The 14689-nt window shown below is 45.7% G+C and overlaps 1 protein-coding gene and 4 non-coding genes across 13 annotated transcripts in view; all 5 read left to right on the top strand.

The window, feature by feature from the left end:
• The window catches only part of PRRC2B (proline rich coiled-coil 2B), a 46991-nt gene extending 32543 nt beyond the window's left edge, over positions 1–14448 (top strand). For 2 of the 9 annotated variants that reach the window (XM_072125605.1, XM_072125597.1), the window contains exons 15-32: positions 95–296; positions 514–2457; positions 3108–3289; positions 3374–3483; positions 3568–3691; positions 4941–5017; positions 5346–5534; positions 5863–6057; positions 6161–6250; positions 6845–6949; positions 7065–7257; positions 7575–7672; positions 8229–8356; positions 8442–8682; positions 8761–8922; positions 9037–9119; positions 12141–12216; positions 13679–14448. In XM_072125605.1, the coding sequence (XP_071981706.1) occupies positions 95–296; positions 514–2457; positions 3108–3289; positions 3374–3483; positions 3568–3691; positions 4941–5017; positions 5346–5534; positions 5863–6057; positions 6161–6250; positions 6845–6949; positions 7065–7257; positions 7575–7672; positions 8229–8356; positions 8442–8682; positions 8761–8922; positions 9037–9119; positions 12141–12216; positions 13679–13819 (4340 nt within the window). In that variant the 3' untranslated portion in view covers positions 13820–14448. Of the gene's footprint in view, positions 1–94; positions 297–513; positions 2458–3107; positions 3290–3373; positions 3484–3567; positions 3692–4940; positions 5018–5345; positions 5535–5862; positions 6058–6160; positions 6251–6844; positions 6950–7064; positions 7258–7574; positions 7673–8225; positions 8357–8441; positions 8683–8760; positions 8923–9036; positions 9120–12140; positions 12217–13678 lie in introns of all 9 variants that reach the window. The other 7 variants (XM_072125600.1, XM_072125596.1, XM_072125598.1 and 4 more) reach the window with 6 other exon arrangements.
• LOC140101497 (small nucleolar RNA SNORD62) lies at positions 4693–4772 on the top strand. Its single transcript, XR_011850095.1, has one exon. It is a non-coding gene; the product is annotated as a small nucleolar RNA SNORD62 (small nucleolar RNA).
• Positions 5061–5145, top strand: LOC140101495 (small nucleolar RNA SNORD62). The gene has a single exon (XR_011850093.1). It is a non-coding gene; the product is annotated as a small nucleolar RNA SNORD62 (small nucleolar RNA).
• On the top strand, positions 6570–6651 carry LOC140101498 (small nucleolar RNA SNORD62). The gene has a single exon (XR_011850096.1). It is a non-coding gene; the product is annotated as a small nucleolar RNA SNORD62 (small nucleolar RNA).
• LOC140101496 (small nucleolar RNA SNORD62) lies at positions 7404–7483 on the top strand. Its single transcript, XR_011850094.1, has one exon. It is a non-coding gene; the product is annotated as a small nucleolar RNA SNORD62 (small nucleolar RNA).
• Positions 14449–14689: the final 241 nt, after the last annotated feature.

Here is a 14689-nt window from a genome sequence, read left to right as displayed (position 1 = left end):
GGTCCACATGAACATCATGGCAGATATGGCACATGGTTAGCACTGAGTTTTGTTATCCTTCTCTACCTACACAATACGCTTGTTTTCTCTGTAGGTGTGATGAAACACATGATCCAACAAGAATCTGTAGGTGGTGGCTGCCAGCCAGAAGATTGCCAGACATCCGATCGCAGGCCTCAGTCAGCGGAACCAGTATCGGCGTGGAGCCAGGATAGTTACGTGCACCTACAGAGCAAAGCCTACTCGCTGCCGCAGCAGAAGCCGATGGAGAGTTCACCAGACGGAGGCTACAGCAGGTATCTGGATAGAAAATTCATTGTATAGTGCCAAGTTCTGCAACTTCATGGGAGGTTTGATTTGCTGCCAAATAGTATTCTTAGCATGGGTCATTCATAGTTTTACCAGCACCCCTGCACTCAGCTGATTGTATCAATAGTAAGCGTGCAACTCTTAGCCTACGTTTTGACTATTATGTCTTTCCCATTTATTTGTATGTTTTTCTTCTATCATAAGGAATGAAAGCTCCTACTGTCCTTCCAGGGAGAGGCCTGAGGTCTACCAAGAGTCTATAGAGCAGCGGTGTGAAGAATACCTTACTGGCAGCTACGAAAAGTCCGGCGGAAACTTCAGTAGCTGCATCTCGCCTCACAGACGAGGACAGGACTGCTCCTACCAGCATCTGGACAGTGTAGCAGACTCTGGTGTCAGTAGGGGGCCGCAAAGCAATGTACAGAGTAGGTCTGCTGACTTTATCAATGATCAGAAGCCTCAGTTTAATGGCTGGGGGTACGGGCATCATCATCAGTCCTGTGATACCTCCAGTAGTGTGGAAGAGGAACCTCCAAAGGAAGAGCATAGCATTGTATCAGAGACATGGAAAAATGAGGAGCGAAGCAGCCAAGACTCTACTGGAGCAGCAGACTGGAGGAACGAATCCTCTGCTAACTCTTCCCCACCACACTCTGAGAATCTTGGAAGAAGTCGTCGGACTGGTCCTATAAAGAAACCAGTGCTTAAAGCTCTTAAGGTGGAAGAGAAGGAATTGGAGAAAAGCAAACCCGAAACCAAGGAGCCAGTAAAAACCATGAAGGAAAAGCTGCTCTCAAAGCTAGACACTGCACCCAAGGTGGAGCCTGCACTTATAAGCTCATCCTCCAGCCCCACCGTTGAGGATAAACCCCAACAAATTGTCCAAGAGTCTGATAAAGTTCCCCAGGAGAAGCCTGAAAAATCTATGGTTACAAAACCCTCTGCTGCTCGTGAACTTCACGCCGTCCCCCAGACCAAAAGAAACAACTGGATATTCATTGATGAAGAGCAGGCGTTTGGAGGAAGAAACCACGGCCGCGGAAGGGGAAGAGGGTTCAGAGACTTCAGTTTCCGAGGCAGAGGTACTGCGGCCCCTTATAATGGTCAGAGGGTCAATAGAGGCAGAGGGCTTAGAGAATTTAACCCTACGGAAGATTTCCGAAATAGGATCTCCCGGCGGCGTGGAGTTAGTGAAACCCATAGTGAAGGGTCAGAGTATGAGGAGCTACCTAAACGTAGACGTCAGCGGGGGGCAGAGAATGAGACTCTAATGGAAAGAGAAGCTGACGACACAAGAAAAGGAGATTTCCAAGATTCCTGGCGGTCCAATAGAAATTACTCAGATGATTCAAATACTGTGGACTCTAAATCCAGGGCCCCCCGGGCTTTTGGCAGGTCCCTTCCTCCCAGGCTTAGCAACAGCTACAGCAGGAGGCCGTACACCTCCAAGGAGACTTCACACTGGAGTGCCAAGTCTGGAGGGTCTAATTGGCAAGAGTACAATGGACCACCGGAATCTTACAGCACACGACACAATGCGGACAGAGAACTTGGCAATGACTACAGCTACACGGACTCCATTCATCACAGGAGGGGATTTGAGGAGACCCAAGGAGACGACAGGCGGCCATTTTTCCAAGATGAATATTCTGATAGGGAGAGTTTGGACAAAAGGTCTTTTGTGAGAAGACGACCCCCACGTCAAGATAAACCTCCAAGATTCAGGCGCTTAAGACAGGAAAGGGAATCTACTGGGCAGTGGAGTGGTGAGGAGATGGGTAGCACAGTGAGCAACCATGAGCAATGGCAGACCCATCCAAAGATGCTCCAAAATGAGAGATCTGGACCTCCAGCCAGGAGATCACCTGAGCGGTCCTACCACCACCCTGACCACGTAAACGAGGATTGGGAGACCGAATCAGAGAGCAGCGACTTCAGTGAGAAGAGACCTGCGGAGGTGGATGCCGATGGAAACCTTTCCGGGAACGGCTTTTCTGAGAAAAGGGAACTATCCAAAAGGAGTTTTTCCAGCCAGAGACCCCTAGTAGAACGGCGAAAGGTGGAATCTGTTGGATATGAGGAGAAGACGTCAAAAGGCGGAGGGAATTCTCGTGACTATCAGCAAAACTCTGCATCTGGGAAAAACAGGTAAGACCTGCTGGCATCTTATATGCAAAGTCTGAAGTCAGTGGGACTGCAGAGAAGCCTGGAGCTTGGTATCTATATGTTGTTTGCCAGATGACAGATGGGAGGAGGACATGGGACGGGTTAGTAAAGAGAGAGTTGACATTTCAAGCGGTTAGCTAGTGTAATAAGCCTAAAGAGATGGGCTTCAATAGCACGTCTGAAATTTTGGAGGGTGGATGTTATTCCGGGAGAAATCCTGGCGACATGCGTGAGAAGTTTGAATTAAGCTGATTAATCTAAAATCACAGGTAGATGGAAGAGCGCAGGTTGGACAATAGACTGAGATGAGAGATGGAGAGGTGCAGCATTATCAGAGCTTTGTGGGTGAGGTTTTTTATTTGAAACCGAATTCTGAAGGAGACGGGCGACCATTGCAGTGACTGGTACAGACTGGAGGCATCTGTGTAGCGTTTGGTCTGAAAGACAAGCCTGGCTGCTGCATTAAGAGTGTGTCTGTGTGTGGTTGTGTTCGGTAGTGTTGCACACCACTTCTATGTACAAGAGCCTGGAAATTGTGTTTTACAGATATTGCAGTATAATAAAGGTATTTAGTTTATTTCTTTTGGTTTAGACTTCTTTACATTCTTTAAATTTTACCTCTGTCCTTGCAGTCGCTGCTCTGAAGACTCTTACACACAAGATGGCAGCCACCAGCGCTACGTATTAGAAAGGTCTGTTCCATGTGATGGCGGAGAGGCTACCGGCAAGAAGCCAGAGCGGGATTCCCGAACATCCGTACTTAAAGCAGGCGAGAAGTTGGAAGCAATGACCACTTTTGATTTAAAATATGGAGGTAAACTTTTTCTTCTTAGGCTTTCTCGGACACTTTCTTGCACACTATTAGAATTCTTAGAAATCATTGCTCCTTCTCTTAAAGACTCTGTTATCGAGGAGGATGCTGAGGTCGGAGGAGAGACTTATTCTGACATGACCAAGTCCCGCCGAGTCTTGGACAAAGACCGCAGGAAAAAGGATCAGATCATTCAGGTGAGATCCTGTGTGTTTTAGCTTTAGATTGGTGTTAGTAGTAGAGCTGTGCCTCTATTTCAGTCTGTTCTTTATCCCATCTAGGTGCCTAACAAGAACAGCAGCATGCAGTCACGGATCCCGCCACGTTTTGCCAAAAAGCAGAATGGCATTTGCTTGGATCAGACCGAAGTTCCTGGTAAAGAGATCTGGGAGAGCAGCAGTCAGGGTGGGTTATGATCCTTCTCTTCATCTAGAACTTTCGCTGTTGCTGTGCAAGTGGTTTACAGTGTATATCAGTGATGGCGAACCTTTTAGAGAGCGAGTGCCCAAACGACAACAAAACCCACTTATTTATTTCAAAGTGCCAACATGGCAATTTAAGCAATAACTTTCTTACTGCTTAGTCTAAGCTTTCAATCAATTGGCAATCTGAGGACATCAATACAGTAGAAAGAGGAGAAATTTAGATTTTTGTAGTGTCCCTCCATGGTCCCCTGTACAGGATGGATGCAGGGCCCATGGCAGAAGCTCAAATTATAATCTAGTCCTGTCCACATCTTCTCACTTCTCCTGCAGTCCCAGGCAGCCAAGGATGGGTGGCTTTAAAATAGTACTGAGTGCACAATGTCCTGTGTGGCCTGGGATTGCAGAAGGGGGCCATGGGTACTGTATTATAAACTCTATGCTGAGTACCTGGGTGCCCACAGAGAGGGCACCTGTGCCTTAGGTTCGCCACCACTGGTCTATATCATTCATTGTCAATTGTTTGCTCACTTTCTTGTTTTGCTAAATGAGCAGAACTGTGCCAGTTGTGAATGGGTTCGTACAAGCCTTGGCTCTGCCTTCAGTCTCCCGGGCCCTGTAGCTGTATTACAGTAATCCTTTAGTTTCAATTTCTGAATTGATATGCAGCCTTCAGTTCTGCATGATCATTGTTGGAAGTGATAATCATAAGCGATTTTATAATTTTTTTAATGTCTTATAATTTGACTACATCTGACCAATGCCATCATAGCTCTTTTGGTGGCGTCTCAATGCCACCTATGCCCGTCGCCTCTGTAGCGCCATCAGCATCCATGCCAGGTACTTGATGCATCCCTGGTGCCTGGTTAGTGGCCCAACATACAACTACAGTCTGTTTCTGGCAAGTGGGGATATGATTGCAGCTTCTGGTGTGAACAGGTGCATAATATAGTGTCGGATCAATGCGAGATGAGAAATGTTCTGTCTCTATGATGTTCCAATGGATCCTTCTGAACCTTCTCTATGTACTAAGAAGGGACTGAGGACATGTTTATACTGAGAGACTGCTGTAATGACTTGTATTATATTCACTATAGGTTTTCTGTTGCATCTCTGTATGCTGTTTTTCCAATTTTATTTTTTTATGTCATGTAATCGTATACATAGCAGATTATTACAAACTCCCTATAAGATGTGCTGAGAATCCTCAATCGAGTGTGTTCTCCTCCCAGGTATCTCGGTGCAGTCAGGAGGTGATACTTGGAGTAAGCAGGGCAGCAGTTTCAGTACAGAGTCTGCGTCCTCGGAGGTGAGTCTTCCAAATGCTGTTATACATTGCTGTGATCTCCCAGTCTCTGTGATGTTCCAATGGATCCTGCTGACCCTTCACTATGTATTAAATGAGAAGGGAATTGAGGAAATCTTTTTACTGAGAGGCTGCTCCACGTATTTGGCATTAGGGGCAGCGCACTGCATGTAGACTTATTTTAGGACTTGTACGTGTGGAGTTTTTATACTGTATACACATATTAGTGGGGGGTTTGCTCTTATTTGCTTATATTTATTATAATAAAAACTACAGACAGAAGCCCACCAGTATTGTTCTGGTGTCATTTGTGACCACCTTAATCTTTTAGGGTTTCAAAGGCAGCCAGGGTGACAGTGGCATTGATCTCAGTGCCGAGTCTCGAGAATCATCTGCTACTTCGTCACAGCGTAGCTCTCCTTATGGCACAATGAAACCAGAGGAGTTGAATGGTGCTGTTATGGTGGAGTCAAAATCTGACTGTCCTAAAGAGCAGGGGCAGAAGCAATCTGAGAAGAAGGTTAGTGTCCCGTTGTATCATAATCTAGACTGGTGGTTCTCAACCTTTCTAATACTGTGACCCCGCAATACAGTTCCTCATGTTGCGGTGACCACAAACCATGTACAAGAATATTGTATTCATGCCAAAAAATGCAATAAAATCATGGCTCCGATGGCTTTAGGCGACCCCTGTGTTTTGGTCGTTCGACCCCCGCCAGGGTCGTGACCCACAGGTTGAGAACCGCTGATCTAGACCATCTAATACTGTCCTGTGCACAGTCAGTTCCTGTGTCTCCTTGGTGTGGGTGCAGTTTGATACATGCGTCTCTACGGCTCCTCGCTTACAGGAATCAGACTCTTCTTCTGGAATGAACAAGGAACACAAGCCGGGTCCCATTGGCAATGAGCGCTCCCTGAAAAACAGGAAAGGTTCAGAAGGGGCCGACCGCTTGGAGGGCAGCGTTCCTCCTGTCAATGGGGTGGAGATCCATGTGGATTCTGTTCTTCCTGTTCCTCCTATTGAATTTGGAGTGAGCTCAAAAGTAAGGAACCCCCCCCCCCCCCCTTCATCCACTGCTTTAAGACTTTAAATTGTATGTAAAAACTAGAATGTAAATTAACTGTTTCACTTTTTATTCTCTTCAGGATGCAGATTACTCATTACCCCCTGGAGCAGTCCCTGCAGGACCAGCAGCAAGCACTGTGGCAAAACTTCAGGATGCCCTGGCAAACAAGGTGCAACATTAGTAAATTAATTGTTTTGTATATATTTTAAAAGCATTTTATTACATGATAACTCTTATTTTAATGCTTTGTCATCTGGGCAATCAGTGCTAGGCACCTGATTTGCACTTTTCTGGAGCCAGGGGTAATTTGTAGTAACCATTAGACTAGGTGCTAGTTTGTGATGTTGCAGCAGCATAGTCTTACCCGTGGTGATAAGCCTGCCGGCATTGGGGAATGCAGGATCTGTTGTCTCCATGATGGATAAGTCTGATGCTCAAAATGTGAGTAGGGATAGCATCCGGTTCAATGCAAAATAAGCAATGTTCTGTCTCTATGATGTTCCAATGGATCCTTCTGACCCTTCTCCATGTACTAAGAAGGGACCCTGAGGACACGCTATTACTGAGAGACCCACAACATTGCACAAATATGTCTTCTTACATTTTGATTCTGAGGTTATATTGTGTATGGCTAGTAGATCGACCCCCCCCCCCCCCCCCCCCAGATTGTTCCATGCCAGGGTTGTATTGAGGAACATCTACTGGTAATAAGAATTATCTCCTTTTATGTTGGACTAATGCTGTCTCTTTGTACTGATTTTAGGCTGGTCTGTCACAATCCATACCTATGCTAAGAAGAGATCACCACCTACAACAAGGCATGGGACTCAACCCCATGTCTTACCCCACTGCCGACCTTACACTTAAGGTAACGTTCTCCTCGCCTCCTCTCGTTTGTCATCATTGCCTCCATTTCCAGTACATTTTTGCTGTTTACCAGCTCCACGTTTATGGCCTTTTTTTATCATCTGTCTCCTATGTAGATGGAGTCTGCCCGCAAGGCCTGGGAAAACTCACCCAGTTTGCCAGAACAGAATTCTCCTGCCGGCCCTGGCTCAGGAATACAGCCACCCTCCAGTGCAGGAACATCAACCGGTGTCAATTACAGCTCTTTTGGTGGCGTCTCCATGCCACCTATGCCCGTCGCCTCTGTAGCGCCATCAGCATCCATGCCAGGTACTTAATGCATCCCTGGTGCCTGGTTAGTGGCCCAACATACAACGACAGTCTGTTTCTGGCGAGTGGGGATTTGATTGCAGCTTCTGGTGTGAACAGAGATGCATAATATAGTGTTGGATCAATGCGAGATGAGAAATGTTCTGTCTCTATGATGTTCCAATGGATCCTTCTGAACCTTCTCTATGTACTAAGAAGGGACTGAGGACATGTTTATACTGAGAGACTGCTGTAATGACTTGTATTATGTTCACTATAGGTTTTCTGTTGCATCTCTGTATGCTGTTCTAATTTAATTTTTTCGTCTTATTTTGTAGGTAACCACATTCCCCCGCTCTACCTGGAAAGTCACATGTTTGCAGGGCAGCCTCGCCTGGTCCAGCAGACAATACCTCAGCAGCAAGGATACCAACAGGTTTGTGTTGCTCCATCACTCTATGCAGGGCCATTGATGTCATGTACAAAATGTAAATCAGTATCACATTATTAGTGTAAAAATTCATGAGGATTTTTTCATCTGGTTCATGATACAGGAAGAGAATGATCATAAGGCCTAGGACAAGGCTTTTATACTGTCCATCTGACCACACGGGTGCAGTAAGGGACTGCATAGTGCTCTGATATTTAACCAGTGTAGTAAAACTACAACTCCCAGCATGCCAGTTCCCATCAGGGCTTAGGTTGATAGCCTGCAGCTTTCTAAAAGTAGAGTGACATGTGCATTAAATGCATATTTTAATTTATAATGGGTTTCCAGCTAAATCTACCATAGATCTACTCTAGATGAAGCGCTGATCAATCCTTGTTGGGTTCCAGATTATTTGTATATAGTCCATAGAAGAAGCCTGACCTGTCCTATTCTGGCATTATTAGGCAGATGATTGTAATGCTTAGTGTCTACAATGTATAGGATTTGCTTTTTTTTTTTTTTTTTTTAATCACCTTCCCTTGTATTGTATGGATCCCAGCAGGCTGCAGCGGCCCAGCAGATTCCCCTGTCTCTCCACACATCGCTGCAGGCTCAGGCTCAGCTGAGTATGAGAGGTGGACTGCCTGTATCCCAGTCACAAGAAATGTACAGCTCCATGCAACCCTTTAGGTAATGTATACCTGCACAGCATGAACAGAACCTGTGGGGAGGAGGTGGCTATTATTGTCTTATATTCTCCATATTGTGACTCCAGGTCCCAGGTGTATATGCATCCCAGCTTGTCACAGCCCAGTGCTATGGTCCTGACCAGTGGTACCGGACTGAAGCCTCAGTACTCCCCGTTCCCTGGCATGCAGCCTCTGGAGATGGTTAAGACGCAGGCGGCGTCCCCATACCAGCCTCTCGGTGGCAGTCAGCAGCTTGTGTATGAAAGTCAGCTGAACCAGGCAGCAGGAATGGGGGCCTCGCAGATGATGGACTCCCCCCTCACACAGGTCAGTTTGGAAAGTTCTTTAGAATTTTGCATCCACACTTTATATACCTGTGTCTCACTTTAACCCTTCACATTTTAGTTGACCATGCCAATGGCTGGGTCTCAGCTTGGGATGCCGCGGTATAGCTCTGGACAGCAGCCAATGCTTCTACCACAGTCCATTCAGATCCCTCAAGGACAGAACATGCCAGTGGGTGCTCCGCGGAGGATGCAGCCCTCAGTCCTGACGGCCAGTCGTGAGGTACGGGGTGTTAATATGGGGAGGGGTTTAGTCAGGACAGACCCCCTGACATACAGATATTGGTCACACTGACATGAAGTGGAGCGCCTTACTTACTCTTGGTTTCTTCTCCAGTCCTCCCAGATGGAGATGAAGGGATTTCACTTCACAGAAGGCAAGCAGACCGCATCCTCTGTGCAAGCACAGCACTCCTATCGGTAAGACATGTGCCTTTTCTCTTGCTTTGCATGTGACCGGCCTCCAAATGTGCATTTAGTGCTTTCACTCGCTTGTGTGTCTGCTTGTTCTGATTGAATCCCATTTACATGATTCATAAAACATAATGTATATGGGAGGCATTATATAAACCTACATGCTCCATAGGATATATAAAGTCTAGGGTTGAGTGCTGGAAAACTCAGGATAAATAATGTCATGTATGTACAAAGTGACTGCACCTGCAGCAGAATAGTGAGTGCAGCTCTGGGGTATAATACAGGATGTAACTCAGGATCAGTACAGGATAAGTAATGTCATGTATGTACAGTGACTGCACCAGCAGCAGAATAGTGAGTGCAGCTCTGGGGTATAATACAGGATGTAACTCAGGATCAGTACAGGATAAGTAATGTCATGTATGTACACAGTGACTGCACCAGTAGCAGAATAGTGAGTGCAGCTCTGGAGTATAATACAGGATGTAACTCAGGATCAGTACAGGATAAGTAATGTCATGTATGTACACAGTGACTGCACCAGTAGCAGAATAGTGAGTGCAGCTCTGGAGTATAATACAGGATGTAACTCAGGATCAGTACAGGATAAGTAATGTCATGTATGTACACAGTGACTGCACCAGCAGCAGAATAGTGAGTGCAGCTCTGGGGTATAATACAGGATGTAACTCAGGATCAGTACAGGATAAGTAATGTCATGTATGTACACAGTGACTACACCAGCAGCAGAATACTGAGTGCAGCTCTGGGGTATAATACAGGATGTAACTCAGGATGAGTACAGGATAAGTAATGTCATGTATGTACACGGTGACTGCACCAGCAGCAGAATAGTGAGTGCAGCTCTGGGGTATAATACAGGATGTAACTCAGGATCAGTACAGGATAAGTAATGTCATGTATGTACACAGTGACTGCACCAGCAGCAGAATAGTGAGTGCAGCTCTGGGGTATAATACAGGATGTAACTCAGGATCAGTACAGGATAAGTAATGTCATGTATGTACACAGTGACTACACCAGCAGCAGAATAGTGAGTGCAGCTCTGGGGTATAATACAGGATGTAACTCAGGATGAGTACAGGATAAGTAATGTCATGTATGTACACAGTGACTGCACCAGCAGCAGAATAGTGAGTGCAGCTCTGGGGTATAATACAGGATGTAACTCAGGATCAGTACAGGATAAGTAATGGCATGTATGTACACAGTGACTGCACCAGCAGCAGAATAGTGAGTGTAGCTCTGGAGTATAATACAGGATGTAACTCAGGATCAGTACAGGATAAGTAATGTCATGTATGTACACAGTGACTGCACCAGCAGCAGAATAGTGAGTGCAGCTCTGGAGTATAATACAGGATGTAACTCAGGATCAGTACAGGATAAGTAATGTCATGTATGTACACAGTGACTGCACCAGCAGCAGAATAGTGAGTGCAGCTCTGGAGTATAATACAGGATGTAACTCAGGATGAGTACAGGATAAGTAATGTCATGTATGTACACAGTGAATAGTGAGTGCAGCTCTGGGGTATAATACAGGATGTAACTCAGGATCAGTACAGGATAAGTAATGTCATGTATGTACACAGTGACTGCACCAGCAGCAGAATAGTGAGTGCAGCTCTGGAGTATAATACAGGATGTAACTCAGGATGAGTACAGGATAAGTAATGTCATGTATGTACACAGTGACTGCACCAGCAGCAGAATAGTGAGTGCAGCTCTGGGGTATAATACAGGATGTAACTCAGGATCAGTACAGGATAAGTAATGTCATGTATGTACACAGTGACTGCACCAGCAGCAGAATAGTGAGTGTAGCTCTGGAGTATAATACAGGATGTAACTCAGGATCAGTACAGGATAAGTAATGTCATGTATGTACACAGTGACTGCACCAGCAGCAGAATAGTGAGTGCAGCTCTGGAGTATAATACAGGATGTAACTCAGGATCAGTACAGGATAAGTAATGTCATGTATGTGCACAGTGACTGCACCAGCAGCAGAATAGTGAGTGCAGCTCTGGGGTATAATACAGGATGTAACTCAGGATCAGTACAGGATAAGTAATGTCATGTATGTACACAGTGACTGCACCAGCAGCAGAATAGTGAGTGCAGCTCTGGAGTATAATACAGGATGTAACTCAGGATCAGTACAGGATAAGTAATGTCATGTATGTACACAGTGACTGCACCAGCAGCAGAATAGTGAGTGCAGCTCTGGAGTATAATACAGGATGTAACTCAGGATCAGTACAGGATAAGTAATGTCATGTATGTACACAGTGACTGCACCAGCAGCAGAATAGTGAGTGCAGCTCTGGGGTATAATACAGGATGTAACTCAGGATCAGTACAGGATAAGTAATGTCATGTATGTACACAGTGACTGCACCAGCAGCAGAATAGTGAGTGCAGCTCTGGTGTATAATACAGGATGTATCTCAGGATCAGTACAGGATAAGTAATGTCATGTATGTACACAGTGACTGCACCAGCAGCAGAATAGTGAGTGCAGCTCTGGGGTATAATACAGGATGTAACTCAGGATCAGTACAGGATAAGTAATGTCATGTATGTACACAGTGACTGCACCAGCAGCAGAATAGTGAGTGCAGCTCTGGAGTATAATACAGGATGTAACTCAGGATCAGTACAGGATAATATCAGGTGGAGAATGTTTATGAAGACATGTCTGGCACAGGGTTTAGCCATTTCTGTCTGCAGTTTGTATGTGTCTCTGATCTTCTGACGCTCTGGCCTCTCTGTAGCTTGATGAATGGGCCGCCTCTCCTCCCTCGCCACATGGATCTGTACAGCCAGGGAAGGATGAAGGGGCAGGATATGCCTCCACTTTGTCCTCACACATTTCCATAAGTCCTCTCCTCATCTTCCGTCTACCTCCTCTCTCCCCATAGTCCATATTCTTCCAGGCGCCAGTAGTTGTGGTTTTGCTCTTTTTCCTGCTTTGAAATGGTTGCCTTTCATTTTAAGGCCAGCTTCAGCTAGTCCCAGTGGGAAGTCACCAGGACCGGGGCCATCTGGCAGCTTAGGACACTATCCTCAACAGGTAAAGTCCTGTGATCAAGTGGCCCTTACTATGCCCTGTGTATGTAGATTAGTAGCGGCCCCCTGGTACTAGGGACAAAGTCTTGTGGACCAGGCCTAGTGGTTGGATATCCTGCCGCACAGTTTGCATGGAGAGAGTTTTCTTTGTAGACCATTGCCCTCGTTGATGTCTTGGCACCTGCTGCGTTGTCTGCTGTTCTTGTGTCGTACTTGTGGTGTGTCTGAGTGTCTTATCTGCTTCCTTGTCGCTCATCTCCTCTCTCATGCCTCTTATTTAGATGGGACTCGCTGATCCCTAACATTTTTGTGCCTAAATTTCATGGTCGTCAAGCTCAGTAACATGCAGTGTACTGACACTCGCTGTGCAATGTAAAACCAAATAATCAGCACAAAATAAATGACGTATCTCTAAGGTCTACTCATCTTATCTGAACCCACTCCAGCAGCAATTTTAAACGAGACCAAAAAGGACTTATGAGTGCAACAAGGGTTCATAAACCATTCCTCACAATGCAGCATAAAAATGTATAATTCATTTTATTAAATTCCATTAAAAAAGACCACGACAATGTGAAAATACACAACAGAATAAATTGTTTCCGCAGATCCATTTCATATGACATCCTGATGTAATTTCATATAAAAGTGCTAATGCCAGTGCAGTTATGTGCTTTTAAAGTGTCCGTGCATCAGGATTATCAATAGATGGGACTCTACAAATGCCTTGCAGCAGCTCAGGGCGAGCCGGTGCCAGGGGATATCTACATCATTTCCAGAAAGCGCTGTATTGCTTTTTAAACTGTTTTATTCCTTATATTCCAAGCACGCTTTGACACACCATGATACGTGCTCAGCGCACCATGCACACGACCGTGCGTGCGCCTGAATAGGAAGTGCATGTGGCGTCACACTCGCGCCTGCGCAACTTAAATTTTTTTTATCCTGGCCGGCTTTGCACGTGCAGTTGCGCAGGCGTGAGTGTGCCCGAGAGCTTGGTGACGTCAGCGGCTCTCCGGCACTTCCTTTACAGGCACACACACGGTCGCGTGCATGGTGCGCCGAAGCGTGCTTGGAATGTAAAGAATAAAATCGTTTAAAAAGCAATCTTTCTGGAAATAATGAAGATATGCTCCAGCACCAGCTCAAACCTAGTAGTAGGTTTCCTTTAAGTCCAGTTACCCATAATGTATAAATATTTGGTGAGCGAGGGTGCGCTGCCCCGTCGTGCGTTTCTTATATCCCTGCTTCAGGCCTCCTGAAGCTATTCTCAGAGAACAGGTAATCAGAGCAAGGTCTTGGTGTTGGGTCATCAGCACCTGATTACTGGGCATCTAAGGTCCACTGCACCCCTGGAGTGATCTCCTCTAGACCTTACCTACTGAACCCCTGAGCCTTGGGGGTCTGCTCACCTTCCCCTTCCTTGGTTACTCTTTTATTATCCTCATAATATACCTTTCTTCCAGCAGGTAAAGTCGAGGGCCGATGAGAAGTGCAGCCTGGTTACCCCTAAGCTTCCGGAGCAGCCCACTGCGAATCAGATGAAGCCGGTTCGGACTGGGACCATCAAGCCTTCAGTGGTGAAAATGGAGGAGAGTGCGGCCTGAGAAGCGCTTCCCGATGATCTATTCTTTTCTTTTTGGAAATACCTAGTTCTTCTCGCCTCCCATGCACCTGCCATCCCTCCTCTTTTGGATTCTTCCTCTAGTGAGAGCCGTCTCCTCCTCAGTTACCTCCACAGTCGCGTGGACACTGACTCCCTCCGAGAACTGTTTAAAATTTTAAAAAAACAGAGCAAAAAATGAAAAACCAACAAAAAAAAAAACTACCTGTATCGGCATACTTAGATTTACTTCTTGTTGAATGGACTCCTACGGTGACACAGGAGCGTCTTAAGCCTTTACTTCTGCCCCCTCCTCCCTGTACATCATGTGACCGCGCAGTCCGTGATTTGTTGGCGTTTCATGTCCCTGCTTCCACCTCGTAGCTGACGCACGGCAGCGGATTCATGTCACGTGTTTGTTTTTAAACAACTCTCTTCCTAACTTTATGTTTTATTTAATTTTTTTTTTTTTGTCCTATACAAACATATATATGACTTTTTTTAACCCCTTCCTTTTATGCAGTTATGGATCTGTCTAGCCGGGAGGTGATTTTGTGTAGATTGCAGCAAATAATGAGCAAACTTTGGGGTTTAGGAAAAAAAAAAAAAAAAGGTAACAATTGAGGCAGATAACGTGTATGTCCTGACATCTCACTCATTAGTGCCATGTGTTGCACCCCACGCCTATGTTAGGGTTATAGTGATACAAGTGTCTGTGTCATTACCCATTGCAAATGTTTATAGCCTGAGACCTTCCAGTTATTATGGGTCCCCTGTATGCTGGGAGCTGTGGAATCACTGCAAGGAATTGCATTGAGCAATAGCTTTAAAGGGATAATCCAGTTGTGTCCATAGATTATAAGCTAGATGTCTG

This window comes from Engystomops pustulosus, chromosome 9 (genome assembly GCF_040894005.1).
Source record: "Engystomops pustulosus chromosome 9, aEngPut4.maternal, whole genome shotgun sequence".
NCBI lineage: Eukaryota > Metazoa > Chordata > Amphibia > Anura > Leptodactylidae > Engystomops > Engystomops pustulosus.
This window is presented reverse-complemented; position numbering and strand designations above follow the sequence as displayed.